This window comes from Geotrypetes seraphini, chromosome 3 (genome assembly GCF_902459505.1).
Source record: "Geotrypetes seraphini chromosome 3, aGeoSer1.1, whole genome shotgun sequence".
Lineage (NCBI taxonomy): Eukaryota > Metazoa > Chordata > Amphibia > Gymnophiona > Dermophiidae > Geotrypetes > Geotrypetes seraphini.
In genome coordinates, this window is record NC_047086.1 from 270867892 (window position 1) to 270889952 (window position 22061).

General features: G+C 45.4%; 2 protein-coding genes across 6 annotated transcripts in view; one reads left to right on the plus strand and one right to left on the minus strand.

Moving 5' to 3' along the window:
* Positions 1–22061, minus strand: part of CDC42EP3 (CDC42 effector protein 3) — a 172864-nt gene that overhangs the window by 90375 nt on the left and 60428 nt on the right. Inside the window, exon 2 of one of the 5 annotated variants that reach the window (XM_033937771.1) lies at positions 7936–8093. The exons of the other annotated variants lie outside the window; for them this stretch is intronic. The gene's annotated coding sequence lies outside the window, so the exon portion shown is untranslated. The remainder of the gene's footprint in view (positions 1–7935; positions 8094–22061) is intronic. 5 annotated transcript variants of the gene reach the window in all.
* Positions 17669–21922, plus strand: LOC117357342. The gene is made up of 3 exons (XM_033937776.1): positions 17669–18058; positions 20456–20552; positions 21521–21922. The coding sequence occupies exons 1-3, from the start codon at positions 17671–17673 to the stop codon at positions 21756–21758; spliced, it is 723 nt and encodes a 240-aa protein (XP_033793667.1). The 5' UTR covers positions 17669–17670; the 3' UTR covers positions 21759–21922.

Sequence of the window (22061 nt, forward strand, 5' to 3'; positions counted from 1 at the left end):
AAGGGAGATGCTGCATAGAATTAGTACATGGACAGAGAGGGGAAATGCCAGACATGGAAGAGGGTATATGGACACAGAGGGGAAAGTGCTAGATGTGAGAGAGATTAGGATCACAAGGGAGATGAGTAATGCAGGACTTAGAGTAGTGATGACAAATACAGGGAAATTGACACAGGGAAGATGCTGGACAGGGAATTATAGGGTCACAGAGAAGGGAAAGATAGAAAGATGGAAGATGGATGGTGAACACAGAGAAGAAGAAATGTCAAATGAGGAGCCCCTGGTGAGTGAGTTAAGAGAAGACAGATGGAAACAGAAACCAGAGCCTGGGACCAACATAACTTTAAAAATAAAATGACCAGACAACAAAATGTAGGAAAAAAAAATTATTTTCTATTTTGTGCTTAGAAAATATGAGAATTGAAATGTTTATCCTGTCAGTGCTGGTGTTAGACATGGATAGGGCTCAGGGCAGAAATTTGGGATTGGACCTTCTTTAGTTTCCAGCAGGCTTAGGGTTTTCTCTAGCCAGGGGGCAGTTGCCCTAATTGCATTCCTTCACCTAACACCATCCCTGGCATATGTGATCTTTATATTTTGCACAGTATATGAGGAAATGGATCTTTCTATTTCTTTGATGTTGTACTATATTAAATGTGTGTTTTTTTGGGATTTTGGTGTATGTTTATTATTTTTGGCCAGCTATTATGTATTTGGCATTTGTCTCCTATGTGTGTGACCAATGTATTCTTTAGGATGAATTTTCTATGTAGCATTTAGTTTTTCTGATAGTGGAGGGGATATTATGAGGGGAGATGGGTTTTGTTGATCCTTTATCTGTAATTGTGATTTATAAAATGACAGTTGTACAGAATATTGTTTCTAATTACTTTTAATAAAATGATTTCAATATAAAATCATAACTATTCAAGGCTTGTGCGGATGGGATCAGAGAGTTCGCAGGGACGGGGACAAATTTTTTCCACACATCATTCTCTATCCAAGAGATCTCACGCCTGTCCTACACTTTCTTGAATTCAGACATATTCTTTGTTTCCACCACCCCTACTGGGAGACTATTCCATGCATCTACCATACTTTCTGTAAAAAAAGTATTTCCTTAGATTACTCCTGAGCCTAATCACCTCTTAACTCTTTCATGCATATTTATACCCTGTAGATATTTAAATGGCTGGTAGCATTCTGTGCAATTTTTTATTTAAATGTCTCTACCATATCTCCCCCCTTTCCTCCAAAGTATGCTCATTGGTTTTTTTTTGTTTGTTTGTTTTATTGAATTTCAAATATTATCAAGAATTCTCTTGTACAAGAAAACCAGAAAGAAAACATAAACTAGAAAATTCAGCAATAATGCTAAACTACAAAACAGAAAAATGAATCATCTTCCTCAGACCATACTATGGAGGAGGAGGGTATGTTAGAGTAAAGAGACACTGAAAGAGGAAAACAAAGTCAGCAAGAAACAGGCTTAATAGCCAGTGGCGTACCAAGGGGGGGGAGGGGGCGGTCCGCCCCGGGTACCAAGCCCTGAGGGGGTGCTCCCGGTCCGGTCCAGTTCCCCCCCTGCGCCGGGTGTCGCGTCTGGAAACAGCCTGCAGCAAGATCACGATGCCAGAGATCTTTGCCTGCTTCGACTGTTTCCTTCGCCACGGTCCTGCCCCTCCTCTGATGTCAGAGGAGGGGCGGGACCGCGGCGGAGGAAACAGCCGAAGCAGGCAAAAATCTCTGGCATCGCGCGATCTTGTTGCAGGCTGTTTCCCCAGGGCAGTAGCGTACCAAGGGGGGCAAGGGGGAGGTCCATCCCGGGTGCCGCCTTAGGGGGGGGGTGCACAGCTGGCCCGGTCCCTATCGCGCTCCTACCCTCCCAGCGAAAGCAGCATCGGCGCCATTATCAAAAAAGGTAATGGCGCCAGGCCTTGGAGCACCAAGGCAGACCGCTTCTCCCCCCTCCCAGCCGAAACCCCGCTGACCATCCTATCTCTCCTCCCCCAAGTGAACCTTTCCGACCCTCCCAGCGAAAGCAGCAAACCTCCCTCCAGTAGCGTCGGCTTTATCCTCCCTCTGCCGCATCACTGATGACGTCATCAGTAACGCGGCAGAGGGAGGAGAAAGCCGCAAAGGAGGTTTGCTGCTCTCGCTGGGAAGGTCGGAAAGGTTCACGGGGGGGGGGGAGATAGGAGGGTCAGCGGGGGTTCGGCTGGGAGGGGGGAGAAGCGGACTGCCTCGGTGCTCCATTACCTTCTTCGGGCAGCAGCAGCGTTTACAATTCGCTGCTGTTGCCGGCTTCAGGCCTTGTTCTCTGCCTGGTCCTGCCTACTTCCAGTTTTCATGAAGACAGGACCCGACAGAGAGGAAGGCCTGAAGCGGGCAACAGCAGTGAATTGTGAATGCTGCTGCTGCCCGATGAAGTTCAGGACATCAGGACATCGGGGAAGGAGCAGGGAGAAATCGGCTGCTGGCTTGGGGGTGAGGGTAGGGAAAGAATCGTGGAAGTGGAGAAATCGGCACAATGGCTTTGTGCGGGCTAGGGGGAGAGAGAAAGAAAGGAAAAAATAAAGAGGGGGGCAGGGGGAGAGAGAAAAAAAGGCAGAAATAAAGAGGGGTCGGGGAAGAGAGAAAGAAAGGCAGAAAGAAAGAGGGGGACCAAGGGGAGAGAAAGAAAGGCAGAAATAAAGAGGGGGTCAAGGGGGAGAGAAAGAAAGGCAGAAAGAAAGAGGAGGGCCAGGGGGAGAGAGAAAGAAAGGCAGAAAGAAAGAGGGGGACCAAGGGGAGAGAAAGAAAGGCAGAAATAAAGAGGGGGGCCAGGAGGAGAGAGAAAGAAAGGCAGAAATAAAGAGGGGAGCCAGGGGGAGAGAGAAAGAAGAAGGACCAGAAGAAGGACCAGAGACTCATGAAATCACCAGACAAAAAAGTAGGAAAAATGATTTTATTTTCAACTTAGTGGTCAAAATGTGTCCGTTTTGAAAATTTATATCTGCTGTCTATATTTTGCACTATGGCCCCCTTTTACTAAACCGCAAGAGTTTTTTAGCGCAGGGAGCCTATGAGCGTCGAGAGCAGCGTGGGGCATTCAGCGCAGCTCCCTACGCTAAAAACCGCTATCGCAGTTTAGTAAAAAGGGAGGGGGAATATTTGTCTATTTTTGTATAGTTGTTACTGAGGTGACATTGCATAAAGTCATCTGCCTTGACCTCTTTGAAAACCCGCGGAATATAAATGATAATTAACATTTTCTCTGCGTACAGCGTGCTTTGTGTTTTTAAAATTTTATTGTTGGTAGATCATTTTGACTTGGCCACAAAGGTAAGGGGGAGGGAGGGAGGGGAACTGCTGAAAGACATCTAGTAATCCTTGCAGGCTTGACTGCAGGGAATTATTTTTGTAAAATCATGTTTTGTTATGTGACTGGCATTATCTAGACTTTAATTTCTATGAATAGAATGAAAATGATATAAAATTACTTGCTTGTTTTTATGTGCGTGCGCTGAAGGAAAGTGGAGAGAGAGTGGGCTGAGGATGCTGAAGGGAAATGGGGAAGAGAGTGGGGAGAAGACGCTGATTTATAAATTGACAATTGTACAGAATATTGTTTCTTTTTATACTTTAATATAAACAATTCAAGGCTTGTGTGGATGGAATCAGGTGGTTTGCGGGGATGGGGACCGAGCTTACGGGGATTAGTCCAATAAAATGGTATTTTTTTATTTCTCATTATTTGTTTTATTTTTATTTGTTAATTTATAAAGTGGTGATTGTTATGTATCAGTTTTTTCAAATTTACATCTACTGTCTTTATATTTTGCACTGTATTAGAGGACATGTGTTACTGTTTTTTGTGGTGTTGCATTGTATCCAGGGTCTGGTTTCTTGGCGGATCAGTTTAACTTTTGTCTACATATTTCTATTTTTAGTTTGTGATTATTCCATTTTGGGCGAGGGTGTATCTCTGTTCTGTGTGTTCTGAAAAAGACATAGTTTTCAGTTGGCATTGACTACAGGACCAATTGACTGTGCGGGATCTGGCTTGTTTAGTTTTACAATGTATGTGTTGGTGTTCTAGTGCTCACTGCAATGTTTAAGATGCAGCCTTTTCCTAGGTACACTCTTGTGGTGCGATATGTAGATTGGTACTAAAAATCATATTTTTCATATAGATGGGGGGGGGGGGTGTCAAAAAATGATGGGCCCCGGGTGCCACATACCCTAGGTACGCCACTGTTAATAGCAATGATCTCTTAATCTTCAACAATTTTCTGACCCTTCCCCATTGCCAGTTTCTTCAAATCCAAAAAAGATCGTAATTGATCTGGTGTAAAAAAAAACATATTTAACTCCCTAAAATTTTACTAAACATTTACAAGGAAAAACTAGTAAAAATGTTGCTCCAAGAGTTAATGTTTAATTTTGCATAATAAGAAATAATTTCCTCCGCTCCTGCGTAGTTCTAGTGATGTCAGGGAACATCCATACTTTTTTACCATTGAACATAGATTGAGAGTTAGTGCATAACTGCATTCAAATCTTGTTCAAAGACAAAAGATATTAATAAAGTTACCCTTTCCATATTTTCAGAGAGTGTGGTTTCCAAAAATTTGGTAACCTTTAGGGAAACATCTTCTTTTTGCTGCATCTCTGGCATAGGGAGAGTGTGATGCAATGGTTAAAGCTACAGCCTCAGCACTCTGAGGTTCTGGGTTCAAATCCACACTGCTCCTTGTGACCCTGGGCAAATCACTTAATTCTCCCATTGCCCCAGACACATTAGATTGTGAGCCTTCCAGGACAGATAGGGAAAAATGCTCAAGTATCTAAATAAATTCATGTAAACCGTTCTGAGCTCCCCTGGGAGAATGGTAGAGAAAATTGAATAAATAAAAATAAATAGTTCCTGTGGCTTCTTTTAGCAGGCAAATAATATCAACGGTTTATTGATTCAAAAGATGAATGTTTAACCTTCGATTGTAATTTTCCAATTGTTCCATTTTTCTAGTCAAAAGCAATCTCTTATTAACCAGGTTATAAGTTACAGCCTGGACTTCTACCACACTTTCTTTCACTTGTTTAATTTCCTTAGCAAATTCTTATTTAATAGTTTTAACGGATTTCCCAAGATCGTCAACAGTACTTACAAGATTAGCGACTTGCAATGAAGACCTGAACATGGGGTTGGCTTGGACACTACCCTTGCGTTTCGAATGTCTTGAAGAGAGAACAGGAAAAACTGCTAGTTCATTCAGGCGTTACACACGTTGCTTCCACACTGCTGCCATCTTAACCTTCCTCAGCATACCCATTATCTTCACCACAGGCCACAGACCATTTTAGTAGACTTCCTCATACTTTTTATATCATTTTCAAGGTGTGGTCTCCAGAATTGTACACAATATTCTAAATGAGATCTCAGCAGAGTCTTATACAGGTGCATCAATACCTCCTTTTTCATAACATTCCTCTTCCTATGCATCCAAGCATCCTTCTAGCTTTCGCCATTGCCTTTTCAACCTGTTTGACCATCTTAAGATCATCACATACTATCACACCAAAGACCTGCTCCTCTTTTGTGCACAAACGTTCTTCACCTCCTAAACTGTACCATTCCCTCAGGTTTTTGCCTCTCAAATGCATGAGGGTGATAGGAAGCCATTCTGTAGATCTGATTTATCTATGCATTAAAACTGCCTGTATGTTTGCAATAAGCTACACAGATAAACAGTTTGCTCTTGTAAATGTTGTTTTTGTTTATTTAATTAAAAAATTTATACAACGCCTATAACTAGGCGGTTTACAAATAATCATACATATCATAAGTCATAAATACAAACACAACATACACACACAAAAATGAAATCTCTGCAATGCCACAAACAATCCAGCATAATACAGTTTCCCAAATTATACAGATAACAAAAATGTGGTTGCCAAAAGATAGATCTTCAAAAGCTTTTTAAAATTCCATCTATTAGCATGCAAATGATCAGAAAGGCTATTCCACAACTTCGCTCCTGCAATAACAACAATAGATGCTCTAATGTCAGCATAGTGAACTTTTGATATCCTGGCATTTCACATATTTGGTTCATTACAGGAACTGCTACACAAAACATCCTTCATTTTCATTCTCTCAAATTGTACCTTAATCTTTCTGTAAATCTGAACTAAAGAATTGCATCATTTCCAGCAAAATCTCTGTAGTAAGTCATTGTCAATAAAAATAAACAAATAATCAGAATAAGGTTTAATAGAAGGCTTTAGTACTATGGGCAAGGTCCAAAACTGAAATTAATTATGACCTTATGCGACTTTATGGACCAGCACACTCATTGTTCAAAAACCCTTCACTCTTCCCAAACAATAATGAGGCATTTTATTTTTCAGCAATCACAGAAAACAATATGGGGCTCATAATCAAAAAAACACGTCTAAAAAGTGGCCTAAATGGGTACTTGGACGATCAAAAAGCCTGATAATGAAAGCTGGTTTTAGATGTATCTAAAACCAGCTTAGGCCTTTCCCCTGCCTCTAAATGCATAGAGCGAAAAGAGGCATTTTTAGAGGAGGGGAAAGGGCGGAAGGTGGGCCGACCTAGACCTAGGTGTGCAGCAGGTATAACCAAAACTTTAGGCAGGTTGCCTAGTCGGCACTTATACGTTTTGACTTAGACCAAGTCAAAACAGGTACAAGTGCCAAAAAGTGGCCGCTGAGTTGATCGCGGCTGCTGTGATTAGCTCAGCGGCCCCAGCAACCTGCCTACCCTCTACAGCAATGATCGCGGCAGGAGAGATGGCTCATCTCCCCTGCCAAGATCTACCCTTCCCCCTGACAACGATCAGGGCAGGAGGGAACCCAAGCCCTCCTGCCGCGCGGCACCCCGACGTTCCCCGACTAGATCGGGGCAAGAAGGAGCCCAAGCCCTCTTGCCCCGGTGACTCCCCAAACCCCCATCCCCCCTCCGATTACGATGCATATTCATTGAATTGAAAACATCTTTAAGAAGGAAGGCAAAAGGGTGGAGGATTTCTTAGTCTAATCTTTGCCTATTCACCCAGACCTAATGTGCACAGAATGCCAAGGGAAGCTCACAAAATAAGCCAACTTACATTTTGTTCCCTTGGTTAAAATGCTATAAACACTAGTGTAGAGACATGTAATGAATATATTCTACAGTGCTCTGATGCTTCATGTTATGTGAAACAGATATTTTTGTTTATCCAGCTACAGAGAATGTTCTTTGAAACATGCTGAAGAAAGTCACTGGAAAGACCTAGTTTAACAAGGATTCATCTAAAGAACGGTTAACTTTCCAAAAATTGTTTAAAGAACCAAACATCCAGATGCTGACTGTACAATATCCTCTCTTGTTCAATGACTTTACTGGAAAAATATTGATTTTGTACTCCAGTTAAACTATTTCTCTCTGCTCTGTAAGAAAATTTATTTGTCCTTTTGTTTATGATATGTGTTTGGAATATATAAATGAGCTGAGGTAAAATTAAAAGTCGGTGTAAGGTCTACTATTATTTTCTAAAATAACAAACATAATATTATGAAACTACACATCAAAGCAGTAATGCCACAGAGCTGATCTTTCTAAGTTCCCTTGAGTACTAGATGCTTGCCTAACTGATTCATGTGAACACAAGAACATACAAATCACCACATTAAAGCCAACAATCATCGCTAAACCTGTTTTGACAACTTTAACAACTATCACATTTGCCGACCTGATGTAGAAAACGGCTCACCATGTAGTTTTCTGCACTATCGCTCATTCCCCAATCCAATCATGCAAATAAGCTTATTAATATTAAAATGTCATGTAAACTAGTAGAGTGATTGATGCTCTAACATCACTTCCCGATGCACTAAAAAAAGTGATCGCTTTTAGCGATCCATAAAAAGAGATTATGTACTTACCCTGGTAGGCGAGAGATTCTATCATAGGGTTATTTCCCTTTACCCGCATGGACTGCAGAAGAGGACCATTCCAGGTTTCCCACTCCACTTCTAGCGTACTTCACAGGCTAGTTTAGCTCCTCCCATCAGTCAGTACCCAAGCATGAAAGGACACATATCTGTGAAGTAGAGGCACCTATAACGACAGGCTAAACATTGTTCTGCTCAAAACAACTAAACAGCAACCACCAACAGAGGCTTCAAAAGAGCACAGGAACTACTCCCAAAACAGGGTGAACATATGTACAAAGACCTCCCAGCCCCTAAGGGCTGACCGGTCTTCACTAAACAAGTTGGTAACAGCGAAGGAGACTGAAATGAGACAAGGAAACTGAAAGCAGACACAGTAAGGACAGGGCATATTTTTCGCTCCATAAGATGTACCCCAGATTTAGAGAAGGAAAACAAGAAAAAAAAACCATTCTGAATCAAATTCTAATATATACCCGGCACCTTTAAATTCCGTCCCAGCCCTCTAGCACCTTTTGTAAACCGCACAGAACCGAAAGCCTTTTGCGGTATATAAATAAAAATTTATGTTATGTTATTTGTGCTGAGAATTCTTCAGAGCTGCAGTTTGTGGCCATGAATTTCCATGAGTTCTTGTCCTATGTAATTCCCCTAAATTTGACTTTTATTGGCGTTTATTCAGAGCCCACACAATAACTGTGAGGGCTCATTCCCTCCTCCGCTGGTGCAGGGCCTGGGCAATTTGCTCTATCACTCAAGATTTTACCATTATAGCCCACTAAGTTAAACTGATCATGCAGTATCATAGAATGCCATCAAATCTTTGTCTGTTATAGATTCTGGCAGTTCAATTATTCACATGTTATTCCTGCAATTTCTGTTCTTTTGGTCTTTCAAATTCCATCCCCCCCACCCCCCCACCCCACGGTATCTTTACATTGTGCTGGTCGGTAGACGGATGCCTGCCAATTATTTCGGGTCCAGTGACACAGAAGCGCGGTAATGCCTGGGCCAGCGTACCTTCCTAATTATGGTGTTCGCTGGTGCTTCGCTGGACTGTTGCCTGCTCATTGCCGGTATGTCGGAGCCTGTGGCGGACAAGCGCACTGCTGCGTGGGGGCGTGCCACTTCCTGAATGGCAGCCGGCAGTTCTTGCGGGACTGACAGCAGCCATTCAGGAAGTGGTGTGTGCCCATGCAGCAGTGCGCTTATACACCGCTGGCCCCGACATACCAGCAATTAGCAGGCAGTAGTCCAGCGAAGCACCAGTGAACACCACAATTAGGAAGTTACGCGGGCCCAGGCATTACCGCGCTTGTGTGTCACTGGACCCGACGTAATCAGCAGGCAGACGTCCACCGACCAGCACAATGTAAAGGTACCGACAAGGGGGGGGGGGGGGTTGGTATATTTGCTTCATAAGATGCACTTACTTTTCTATCCCCTTTTTGGGGGTGAAAAAAGTGCATCTTATGGAGCGAAAAATATGGTATCTACTGGAATAGATCTTACCAGGTAAGTACATAATCTCCTTTTCCAGTGCAATAGGTGAGACATTCTAGACCACAGGTGGAAAACTCAAGGCCCATGGGCCAAATCCGGCCCGACAGATCATTTTATGCGGGTGATGGTCTGATGCCCCCAGTGTTACCTTGTGGCAGGCTCCCTCCTCCTCACAGCCATAGTGTGCACATAGCCGCGTGCAGCGGCTCCTCGCGCGTCCCACACCTCATCCAGAAGCATTCCCTGACGTGGCGATGTCAGAGAGAAGGCTTCCGGTTTAGGTGCAGGACACATGAGGACCGCTGCACACTATGGCTGTGAGAAGAAGGGAGCCAGCCACAAGGTAACACTGGGGGCATCGGACCACGGGCCACATAAAAGGTTAGACACCCACAGGAGGGAGGCACAGCATGGAAGAAGGGAGACAAAGGTAGGGGGAATGATTTTATTTTCAAGTTAGTGTTTGAATTGTGTTAGTTTTGAGCATTTTAATCTGCTGTCTATCTTTTGCACTGCTCAGGAAGAGATACATTTGTTTCTTTTTCTCTTGGGGTTGTACTGCATGTAGAATCTTGAATCTGTTTTTTTAAATATATTAGCACTTTTAGTTTTTGGTCCCTTATTTACATAGGGGTTATCTGTGTTCTGGTAGGAATGAATGTTGAGAAGCATAGTGTACTTTGTGTAGTTTAATTTTGTGGTTAACCACAGTGGCGTACCTAGGGTATGTGGCACCCGGGGCCCATCATTTTTTGACACCCCCCCCATGTAAAAAAATATTTTTTGCAATAACCATGAAAAATAAATGGTCATAATAGAAACAGGCACTGAAAATTTTCTTTTATTGAACCTTATATATGTAACCATTAATCCAAACATAACATAAATTATGTCTGATTTGTCATGACATCAGAAGTACATATGGAGTAGTTGCAGGTGATGCTTGGGACAGTTTTGATTGTGTTAGTTCGGTTTTATGTGTTTTTGAATAGAAAGGTTTTTATTTCTTTTTTGAAGGTTTTGTAGTCTGTGGTCGAGGTCAACAGGTTGTAGAGTTGGGGGTCGAGTGTTAGGAGGTTGTCGAACAGTTTTTTTTCTTTTGACGATTTTGCTTGGAGGGTGTGTGAATGGTGCGTGAGTTCTCCTATGTCTGGTTGAAGTGGATTTAATTATTTAGCTGAAGAATTAGTAAACCCCCCCCCCCCCATTCCACACACATTAATTCTCTTCCATTTTTGTTCCCATTCTAAAAAACACTGATAAGTTCCCAGAAAAAAAATACATTAAAATAAGAAGTGAAAACAAAGGCCCCCACAGATGAGAACATAACATAAGAATAGCCTAACTGGGTCAGACCAATGGTCCATCATGCCCAGTAGCCCATTCTCATGGTAACCAATCCAGGTAACTAGTACCTAGTCAAAACCCAAAGAGTAGCAACATTCCATGCCACCGATCCAGGGCAAGCAGACACTTCCCCCATGTCTTAATAACAGACTATGGACTTTTCCTCCAGGAATTTGTCCAAACCTTTCTTAAAATCAGCAATGCTATCTGCTTTTTTTTATTATTATTTTATTTCTTTATTAATTTTCAATTTAAATCAAGCTAAGCACTTGTACAGAAAGCAATAGTCATAATAACAAAATAATCATGAGGTAATTTAACATCCAATAAGAAAACATTATTAACTATTTAAGCTCAAGTCCTCCTAAAGGATCCAAGATTTTAAATTAGCGAAAAATTAAAATTAGGGAAATTATTTTGCAAGATGTTCAAAGCAGAAGCACTGAAAAATGAGGTTTCTTAATTATATTAGGGTTCAAGATGATCCTCCATCCAGTCGAGACATAGCTACAAAAGTTGTCAATTGAGATGGTTCAAAGAATACATATTTAACAGAACGGTAACACACTATACATTTACATGGATATCTCAAATAAAAAGTTGCCCCCAGAGAAGTAACCCCAGGTTTCAAAAGAAGAAATTCACGGCGACGCTTCTGTGTCTCCCTTGTAAGATCAGGGAAATGCTATCTGCTTTTACCATAACTTCTGGCCACTTCATTTTTAAGCTTAGTTCTTTCCTTCCAAACAGAGACCTTGCTAGATGTCAAATACAGAAAGAAAAGGTAACTTCACAAGGACTTAGCTGTGCAGGAAATATGAATCTCTTCATACACCCACCAAATAGTGCAAAAATGTGCAAAGATCTGTTTTTTTTCTTTCGATCACTGCATAGTCTAATGCCACACAAGCAGCACTGTTACAAACATATTCTGAAGGTCAATGCTAAGGTTAACAAAGTTTCCTTCCTTGGACCACAAGGAGATACTGGCAAACCACTAGAAGAGATCCCAAAACAACTACCCAGTCACAACACCCAAAGACCCACTCAGTGTGTGAACCAGTTGAGTAGAGTGGACTAAATGGGGGGTGGAAATGGGCCCAGAGTTTGCTCAGCAGAATTTCCCAGACCACCTCTTCCTCTCAACACATTGACACGCTGCTGCTACCACCACCACCATTAGGAACACCTCAACGGGTAGGCCAGCAATGCTTATAAACTTTATAAAACACATTATTATATTTTCTTATAAAGCACATATTTTAATTGAACTCTCTGACATCCTCAGCCTTGCCATTCACAAAAATAGAAGGAAGAAAAGTTCCCGTTTCCTGCTGTCTCATGTCCCCGGCCTATACAATATTTTTCTTCTGCAGACCCTTCAAAAGTCTGATCAAATCCTCATTTCACTTGCATTATAAAGTACTGAGGATGCCATCTCTCTTCAATCCCAGATCCTAAAGACTAAGACAGTAGTGCAAACTAGTGGCGCCCAATTCAAGAAAAAAAATTTTTTTTGATTCAATTCAGCCTATTGAATTGGTTTTTCTATTCAACTTTCCTGCCCAATTGGGTGTTTGTTTTTTTAAAAACATCCTGGTGGGTTTATTTTATAGCTTTTTCACCCCCCTTTGGCTTCTCCTAACCAAACTGGCGCTGTGGTGTAAATAAAATAAAGAAACAAAAAGGACTTTTCCTCTCTGTTAAATCCTAGCTCACATTTGCAGTCTAACACCAGCTCTGGCAGGATACACATTTCAAATCTGACATATTGTAATCACAAAACAGAAAATAAAATTAGTGTTTCTACCTTTTGTTGTCTGGTTATTTTTCAAATCTTGTTGGTCCAAGGCTCTGGTTGTCTTCTGATAACTTGCTTGCCAGGGTCTCCTTCTTCCTTCTTTCTGCATGCTAACCATCCATCTGCCATCTCTGTCCTCCCCGTTTCCCTTCCCTCCCCAGGAGGTCTGGCATCTATCCTTTTTTCGTCTCCCTCCACAGATCTATCTTTTCTTAACTACCCTTTCATCCAGCATCTCTCCCTCCTTCCCCACCACCCCAGGGTCCACCATCTCTCCCTTTCTTTTCCCAACTACCCTCCTATCCAGTATCTCTATCCCCCCCTCCACACCATCCCTTGTGTCCAACTTCTCTCCCTTTCTGTTCCTTCCCTCTCTAAAAACTATGATCCATCATATCTCCCTCTTCTCTATTTTCAGACCCATTATTTCTTCCCACCCAAAGTCAGGCATATGCACGTCTCTTTGAACCCCCTCATTCCCTCCGTGTATTTCTACACCAGGGCCTCCCTCCCTGAAGGCCTGCCCCCCCTTAAAGGTCTGCATCCCACCCCTGAAGGCCTGCACTCCCCCCGAAGGCCTTCACCCCCCTTGAAGGCCTGCCTGCCTGTCCCCCCCTGAAGGCCTGCCTGCCTGATCCCCTTGAAAGCCTATCCCCCCTTGACGGCCTGTCCTTCCACTGAAGGCCTGCCTGCCTGATCCCCTTGAAGGACTATCCCACCCTTGAAATCCTGCCTGCCTGTCCCCCCCCCTTGAAGGCCTGTCCCTCCCTTGAAAGCCTGCCTGCCTGCCTGACCCCCCCCCCCTTGAAGGCCTTTCCCCCCCTTTGAAGGCCTGCCTGCCTGTCTCCCCTTTGAAGGCCTGCTTGTCCCCCCCCTTGAAGGCCTGACTGCCTGTCACCCCTCCCTCCCCCTTGAAGGCCTGCCTGCCTGCCCCACCCCACCCCGAAGGACCGCTCACCCCCCTGGCCTCCCTGCACCACCTGAATCAGGCCCTGAGGGGGTGCTCCCGGCCTTGAGTTCAGTCCCCCTCCCCCACCCCTGAAGGACCGCTCGGCCCCCTGACCTCCCTGCACCACCTGAAACAGCTCGCAGCGGGATCGCGATGTCAGTGATCCCTTCGCTGCTTCGGAGCTGCTTCCTCCGCCGCAGTCCCGCCCCTTCTCTGACATCAGAGGAGGGGAGGGGCGGTACCGCGGCGCAGGAAGCAGCGCCGAAGCAGCTCAGGGATCGCCGACATCGCGATCCCGCTGCGGGCTGCTTCATAGGTGGTGCAGGGAGGCCAGGGGGGCGAGCGGTCCTTCGGGGGTGGGGGGACTGAACGGCAAGGCTGGGAGCACCCCCCTCAGGGCTGGCACCCGGGGCGGACCTCCCTCCCCCTTAGTATGCTACTGGTTAACCATTACCATTATGTGCTAATAAGATTATATTGTGTGTATATACAGTATATGAAAAATGAATGGAAAAAATGATGTTATAATTAGTATTATTATGGGGGTGGGGTCTGGGGTAGAGATTGGGCAGGGTTTGTCCTGCGACTTAGCCTGAGAATCTTAAAAGAACTGAAGGTTGAAATCGGAGAACTATTGCAAAAACTTGCCAACCTGTCAATTAGAACTGGACAGATACCGGACAACTGGAAGATAGCAAATGCCACGCCAATTTTCAAAAAAGGATCAAGAGGAGAACCGGGCAACTACAGACCTGTGAGTCTTACATCTGTCCCTGGAAAGATGGTTGAAGCACTGATTAAAGATAACATAGTCCGGCATTTTGATACACACGACCTGATGAGAGCCAGTCAACATGGCTTCAGGAAAGGGAAAAACACTGAATTATAATCAATGGATAAAGTCCTCCACGTCAATAAAGCATTCAAAAATAGGACTAAGCTGACCTAATCGTCAGAGAATGCTCCTAAGCTCTCAGAGGCCTGCACTGATAATTCAAGGTATTTAAATCAGTACTTGCAGGAACAGGATATCTTTCATCGAGCTGTGAGAGATTTTTTTAAGGTGCTATATGCTGTGCAAAACAATAAAGTGCTGTATACCTGTGCTGATATTTAAAAATAACAACGAACATTGAAACTAAGTAATTGGCACTTATCTTTTGCTTTCTGTTTGTGTGCCGTTACAACTCTTCGTTGTATCTTGCAGCCGTTAACCCTACGGGCCCCGTTTTGCCTTGCTGTCAGCTTCTTCAGGGGTCTATCGGTATATACTGCAAATAAAAGGATTTTTATATTATATATAACTTATATTCTCAAACAATTACAAAGAAATTAAATTAAATCGCGGATACTCACTGTGTTTACCTGCCACCTTGTGCAGATAAAAATGGCGCTGACAGCTAGTGAACGCCATGCATGCGTTTTAAAGCGCATAGTAATTGATATCAGACATTCTTTTATTGAATGCGCATGCTCTACTCGGTTAATGATGGAAACAATCTGTTATTCAATACGCATGCGTGAAAATGTTACAAATAACTTGGAATAACTAAGAATGAGTTGGAAAAACAGAATGAAATCTAGAAAAACGAACACCAATCAATGGTGGTGTTCAATCCCTTAGGTTTTAAAGTGCCGAGTTTGAAAATCCAATGCGATTCACGTTGGTGTAGTTTCCGTTGCCTATCGCCACCCCTGATATGAGGAATCTCTTTGTCTATCGTAAGTCAAAAAATTCATGTTTCATCTCCATACAGTGTTCAACTAGTGGAGCATTTCGTTTCCCACAATGCAAACTGGACTTATGTTCTGACATTCTGATTTTAAATTAGAACAGCTGGGTTATCCACCGGAGGTGCTGAAAAAGGCCTTTAAACGAGCCAAGTACTATCAGAGAAAATGGCTCCTGCAGAAAAAATTTAGCTCTAATAATGACAAGGAGAATGAAGATTTTACCTGTGTGCTTCGAGAGAGAATTGGAAAATTATTCAAACTAATCCCACATTCAACAACTCTGACTTACAGATAGCTTTTGCACAGAACAAAAATTTGAAAGACATCTTATCACCTGCAATGTGCAACATGGCAACATGGATAAGTCAATTAAAGTACTACCATCGGGTTTTTACAAGTGTGGTAAATGTAGCATTTACAGAATAACGCTATCTCAAAAAGAGTTTGTGAACCCAATTGACGGCAAAAAATATTACATCAAACATTTTTTGACATGTACATCTGATCATATCATATATGTAATAACTTGCCCTTGCAATAAATGGTATGTGGGTATGTCCACAAGACAATTTAAAATCAGAATGTCAGAACATAAGTCCAGTTTGCATTGTGGAAAACAAAATGCTCCTCTAGTTGAACACTGTATGGAGATAAAACATGAATTTTTTGACTTACGATGTTTTTGCATAAACAAAGAGATTCCTCATATCAGGGGTGGCGATAGGCAACGGAAACTACACCAACGTGAATCGCATTGGATTTTCAAACTCGGCACTTTAAAACCTAAGGGATTGAACACCACCATTGATTGGTGTTCGTTTTTCTAGATTTCATTCTGTTTTTCCAACTCATTCTTAGTTATTTCAAGTTATTTGTAACATTTTCAAGCATGTGTATTGAATAATAGATTGTTTCCATCATTAACCGAGTAGAGCATGCGCATTCAATAAAAGAATGTCTGATATCAATTACTATGTTCTTTAAAACGCATGCGTGGCATTCGCTAGCTGTCAGCGCCATTTTTATCTGCATAAGGTGGCAGGTAAACACAGTGAGTACCCGCGGTTTAATTTAATTTCTTTGTAATTGTTTGAGAACATAAGTTATATATAATATAAAAATCCTTTTATTTGCAGTATATGCCGATAGACCCCTGAAGAAGCTGACAGCAAGGCGAAATGGGGCCCGTAGGGTTAACGGCTGCAAGATACAACGAAGAGTTGTAACGGCATACAAACAGAAAACAAAAGATAAGTGCCGATTACTTAGTTTCAATGTTCGTTGTTATTTTAAACATCAGCACAGGTATACAGCACTTTATTGTTTTGCACAGCATATAGCACCTTAAAAAAAAATCACTCACGGCTCGATGAAAGATAGAGTAGCCCAAGAGCCCGTCTCGAAGGGCGTAGGATAACACGGGGCTGGGAGCCCCGTGTTGCCCTCGAGTCAGGCGAAGGGTTAGTGGGGGAGAAAAATGATCGGGTTGCTAGGAGCACATCGGGAAACATGGTGCGTGATAGGTTAGGAGTGGAAGGGGCGGAGACATAGGAGGTTACAAAGCCGGGACTCTGGAGGACTGGGTTCTTTTCTGGTCCTCCAGGGCGGTTTTTCGGTCTTTCTAGCAGTTGTTGAGGCGACTTTTGGCGGTTGGCGGTCGGGATGGAGTCGGAAGGTGGTGTCGCCGAGGGAGACGCAGGGGTTTTGGCGGAAATTTCGTTACTGGCCGGAGACTCGTTTTCGGAGGACACAGACGAGCAGGTGGGTCGGGATCCAGGGGTAGAGCGGGTTCGTCCGGCGCGCCGATCCAAGGAAGTTGCACTGTCGGCGCTGGCGGGTGCGGGTGTCTTGGGGACGCGAGGGGGGAGGTCTGGAGTGTCAGTTTCGGCGGTTAAGGCAGGGCGCAAGTCGGGAACGTCGAGCAGCTCTGTAAGAGCCGTTTCGGCAGGCCGCAGCTCGGGTACCTCGTGTGGGGGCGGGGCGTCAGCGACGGTTGCTTTGCCTATTACACCCAGTCCTGCTACTGTTTCGCCGCGACTTTCGGGCAGGGGGGGGGGCTGAGGCAGGGGAGAGTCAGTCCTCTGCTTTTCCGAGTTTGGAAGTGGGGTCTGAGCAGTTGAGGGTTGAGCCTGGGGCTGGGATGCAGCAGGTTTCTGGCGGGTTGCCGGCTAGTGGGTCCCCTAGTATGGTAGGTTTGGGCAGGGGGGTGGATTGCATGGGTTTTGGGTCGGTTCCGGTAGCGGGGCCCTCTGGAGCGTGGTCTGGGGTTTTTCCTGGAGGATGGGGTCCTGGATGGGGTTCTCCGGGTTGGGGGCAGGGTTCTGTGGTTAGTGGAGTAGGACCTTCTGCTTCTCATTGGGGAGGGAGTCCAGGTCCAGTAGCATTGGGCTTTATGCCCGCGGGCACCTATGGCTCGGGTTGGGGAGTTCCTGTGGGTATGCCGGGAGGTGTTTTGCCTGGTCCTGCCTCTCTTTTTACTTGGTCTCCACAGGTGCCTTCCTTTTTCCCTGGTGGTCGGGAAGTTGGAGCCTTGGATGTCGGCGGAGCTGGAGTGGCGGAACGACCTAGTGTATCCGGTTCGGAGCGCAGTTCGGCGCTCGGTGGAGTTGTGGCTGCTGGCGGCGGCGTCACCGGTTCTCCTCTTCTCTCCTCTACTTTACCTGGGGTTGCTGTTCACGGCATCTCGGCTTCCACTTCTGGTATGGCAGCACCGGCGGGGGCTGCTGCCAGTGGCGTCTCAGCGGTCCGAAGTACTGATCCTGGATCGTCTTCTTCTCAGGGTAATGTGGCGCCTGGGCAGGTTGCTCTTGCGGGGAGGGCAAAGGGTAAGAAAGGAAAACGTCAGCGCCAGCGCCGTGCGTCGTCTTCCTCGTCGTCGGGGTCCTCTTCGTCCGATTCGTCCACTTCATCGTCTTCGTCCGCTGGTCGTGTTGGCGGGTGTGAGGTTTCAGCGGGCGGGGTGGGTGGCGTTTCTGCGGGTGGTGTTCGGGGTACACCTGCGTTGGTGGCTCTTACCGAACTTTGGGAGAAGGTGCCTAGAGTATTGCGTCGAAAAATCCGTCGACGGTCTTGTTTGGATATATTTCGCCTCATGGAAGGCAGGGCGCAGAGGCGGGGTCATAAAAAATCCAAAAAGGATCGTAAGGAGGTAAAATCCTTTCCGGTTGCCCGCTCTATTCTTAATTGGATGAGGGCTTTTTTGAGACTGGCGAGCGTGTGGGGGCGCGCTAATCCGCAGGAGTATGGCTTATTATTGTCTTATGCGGATACAGTTCTTGATGCATATCAGCGGTTCGGTGGTTGGGCTTGGTTAAATTATGATGAGGCGTTTCGGGACAAAATGGAGGAAAACAAGTTCATGTCCTGGGGCACGCAGGACGTGAACTTGTGGCTTACTCATATGGCTTCCAAACCTCAGGCGGGTCCGTCGGGACGAGTGGGTGCGGGGACAGTTGGCGGTGGGCGGCCCTTTCGCGGGGGTGGGGGGGGAGGATCTATGCCGAGTTCCGACGTGTGTTGGAAATTTAACAAGTCCTCCTGCCCCTTTTCGGACTGTAAGTTTCGACATGCATGTTCCGTTTGTAGTCAGTCCCATTCAGCCCTTAAATGTCCTAAGCGGAGTGGTATCCCAGCGGGACCGGTTGGGAAGTAATGGTGGTCAGTGGTTGCCGACTCCTATACGGGTGGCGGACATGCGTTTTTGGCTTGAGAGGTATCGTCCGCGGGAATCGGCTGTCTTCTTGGAATCGGGTTTTACGTCTGGTTTTGTTATCCCTTTTCAAGGTTCTATGGTTGGGGGGAGAGTTCAAAATGCTTCTTCGGTTTCCCAGTTACGGGAGGTGGTGCGGGTCAAATTGTTGGAGGAATTGCACTTGGGTCGTATCGCGGGGCCATTTAGTGACCCCCCTTTTTCTCAGATGATCATATCTCCGTTGGCGGTTATTCCTAAGAAGGTACCGGGTCAGTTTCGTCTTATACACAATTTGTCTCGACCACTAGGTCTTTCAGTTAATGACGGTATTCCGCGAGATATTTGTTCAGTCCGTTATGCGTCCTTGGATGTTGCATTGAGGCACATAGTTGCTGCTGGGCGCGGAGCTCTTTTGGCGAAGGTGGATATCGAATCGGCTTTTCGGTTGTTGCCGATTCATCCCCAGTCTTTTCCTTTATTGGGTTTTCGTTTTGAAGGTTCTTATTTTTATGATCGCTGTTTGCCGATGGGTTGCTCAATTTCTTGTGCATATTTCGAGAAGTTTAGTACTTTTCTGCATTGGGTGTTGGTACAGCAGGTAGGTTTACACTCGGTAGTTCATTATTTGGATGATTTTTTGTTTGTGGGAGCTGGTCATAGTAATGATTGTGAGCGTTTGAAAAGGACTTTCGAGGACATAGCTGCGTCTTTTGGTGTTCCTTTGGCACGGGATAAGTCCGAAGGTCCTGTTTCTTCTCTAGTGTTTTTAGGGATAGAATTGGATACTGATGCTATGGTGACTCGGCTTCCAGCGGAAAAGGTACAGCAATTGCTTTCGCGTATTGAACAAGTGCTTTCAGCCCCAAAATCGACATTACAGGCGGTTCAATCGTTGTTGGGTTCCCTTAACTTCGCATGTCGAGTTTTGCCTATGGGTCGGCCTTTTTCTCGTCGTTTGGCCGCTGCTACTTCGGGCGTGCGAGATCGGAGGCATTTTTTACGGCTCTCGGGAGGTGTGCGTGCGGATCTTCATATGTGGGCTCTTTTTCTCCGAGATTTCAATGGAACGCTTCCCATGCAACTGCCTGAGGTGAGCAGTAAGGATTTGGCTTTGTATTCAGATGCGGCAGGTGGGGTAGGTTTCGGGTTATTCTGTGGTGGGGATTGGTGTGCAGAGCGTTGGCCCGACGCGTGGGTAGCATCTGGTATTACGAGAAACATTACCTTATTGGAATTGTTCCCACTGGTTGTGGCATGCGAATTGTGGGCAGAAGTATTTCGCAATCGGCGTGTAGTTTTTTGGTGCGATAATTTGGGGGTAGTGGAGGTTGTGAATCGGCAGGCTGCGCGTTGTTTGGCAGTGAATTCTTTGATACGTGAGTTAGTACTGCGCTGCTTGCGCTTAAATTTATATGTGCGGGCGCGTCATGTTCCGGGTTTACAAAATGGTATTGCTGACTCCTTGTCTCGTTTTAATTTTTTGCAGTTTCGGCGGTTGGCGCCAGAAGCTCGAGCAGAGGGTTTGCCGATGCCAGCTCATTTATGGACCCTGGTCAAGAAGGAATCTGGGAGATGCTCCGCTTGTCAGTAGCTGCGTCCACATGGTCACATTATAACTTGGGATTTCGGACAGTAGCGGCGTTTTTGGCCGCTCGTGGTTGGTGTCCGGGTGACGTGTCGGAATCGTTATTGGCGGACTTTGTGTTGTCGTCTTTTCGGGCTCAGGTGTCTCGTGGAGTCGTGCGTGGCCGTTTAGCCGGCTTTGCTTTCTTTTGTAGGGCTTTAGGGTGGGCTTGCCCGATGTCTTGTTTTCTAGTACAGCGTATGCTGAGAGCCATGCATCGCGTTCACCCTTCTCTTCCTGATTCTCGCTTGCCTATCACTCATGAGCTTTTGCTGCGGTTGCTAGAGGCTTTGTCAGTTGTTGCCAGTTCGGCCTATGAGGCTGGCTTGTTCCGGGCCGCTTTTGTCACAGCCTTTTTTGGCGCTCTGCGAGTGAGTGAGTTATTGGTGTGTCCCTCGGCGCGTTTGGGTTTTCGTGGGCTTTTGGTTTCTCATGTAAGTTTTCACGAAACGACTGTGCGGCTTCACATTGTCAGTTCTAAGACAGATCAGTTGGCCGTTGGTCATTGGGTGGTTCTGCATGCGGTAGCAGGTTGTAGTTCTTGTCCCGTTACTTGTTTACGGGCTTATCTTGCGGTGCGTCCGCTTGAGGGTGACATTTTGTTTGTACATGAAAATGGCTCTCCGCTTACGCGCTATCAATTTCAGGCGGTGTTGCGTTTGGCTTTGGGGCGCTGTGGTGAGGACCCGAGTTCTTATGGGACTCATTCCTTTCGAATTGGGGCTGCCACGAGTGCTAGCATTGCAGGCATGTCTGGGGAGGGTATTCAGCGTTTAGGACGTTGGGTTTCAGACGCATTTCAGGGTTATATTCGTCGCGGGGGTCCCGGATCGATGTTGGGCAGTAGGAGGGGAGCTCGTTCATTGTTTTAGGGGAGGCTTGCTCCTTCTGTTTCGGTGTGTAGTCATTTTGTTTTTTGTATTGCAGATTCCAGTGGCCGCAGTTTCTCCTTGTGGATCGTTGGTCACTCCTTCGTTCACTGGGCGGCAGAGCGGGCGTTGATTCGCCCCGGTGGTCGTCATCTTGGTCTGGGTCAGCGGGGCCTTCGTGTTTCCTGGTGGGGCCAACGCAGGATGCGATGGAGTCAACTGCTGTTGCTGATGGAGCGTCTCAGAGCCCGACCCAGTCATCCGGACATGTTACTTATTCATTTAGGGGGAAATGATGTGGATTCTTGCTCGGGGAAGGATTTGATTAACACCATTAAGGACGATTTACGGGTTGTATTGGCTTGGTTCCCTAGTGTTTTGTTAATTTGGTCGGATATTATACCGCGCCCTCGTTGTCTAGCGTCACGTCGTTGGACACGTGGGTTGGCGAAGCTTAACAGACAGGTGGGTAAATGGGTTATGGGTCAGGGAGGGTTGCAGTTGTTGCATGACTGGGTGGATGTTTTGTGTACCGGGTTGTTTCATAGAGATGGGGTTCATCTGTCGGCGGTGGGTTGGGATCTCCTACTTGATGACTT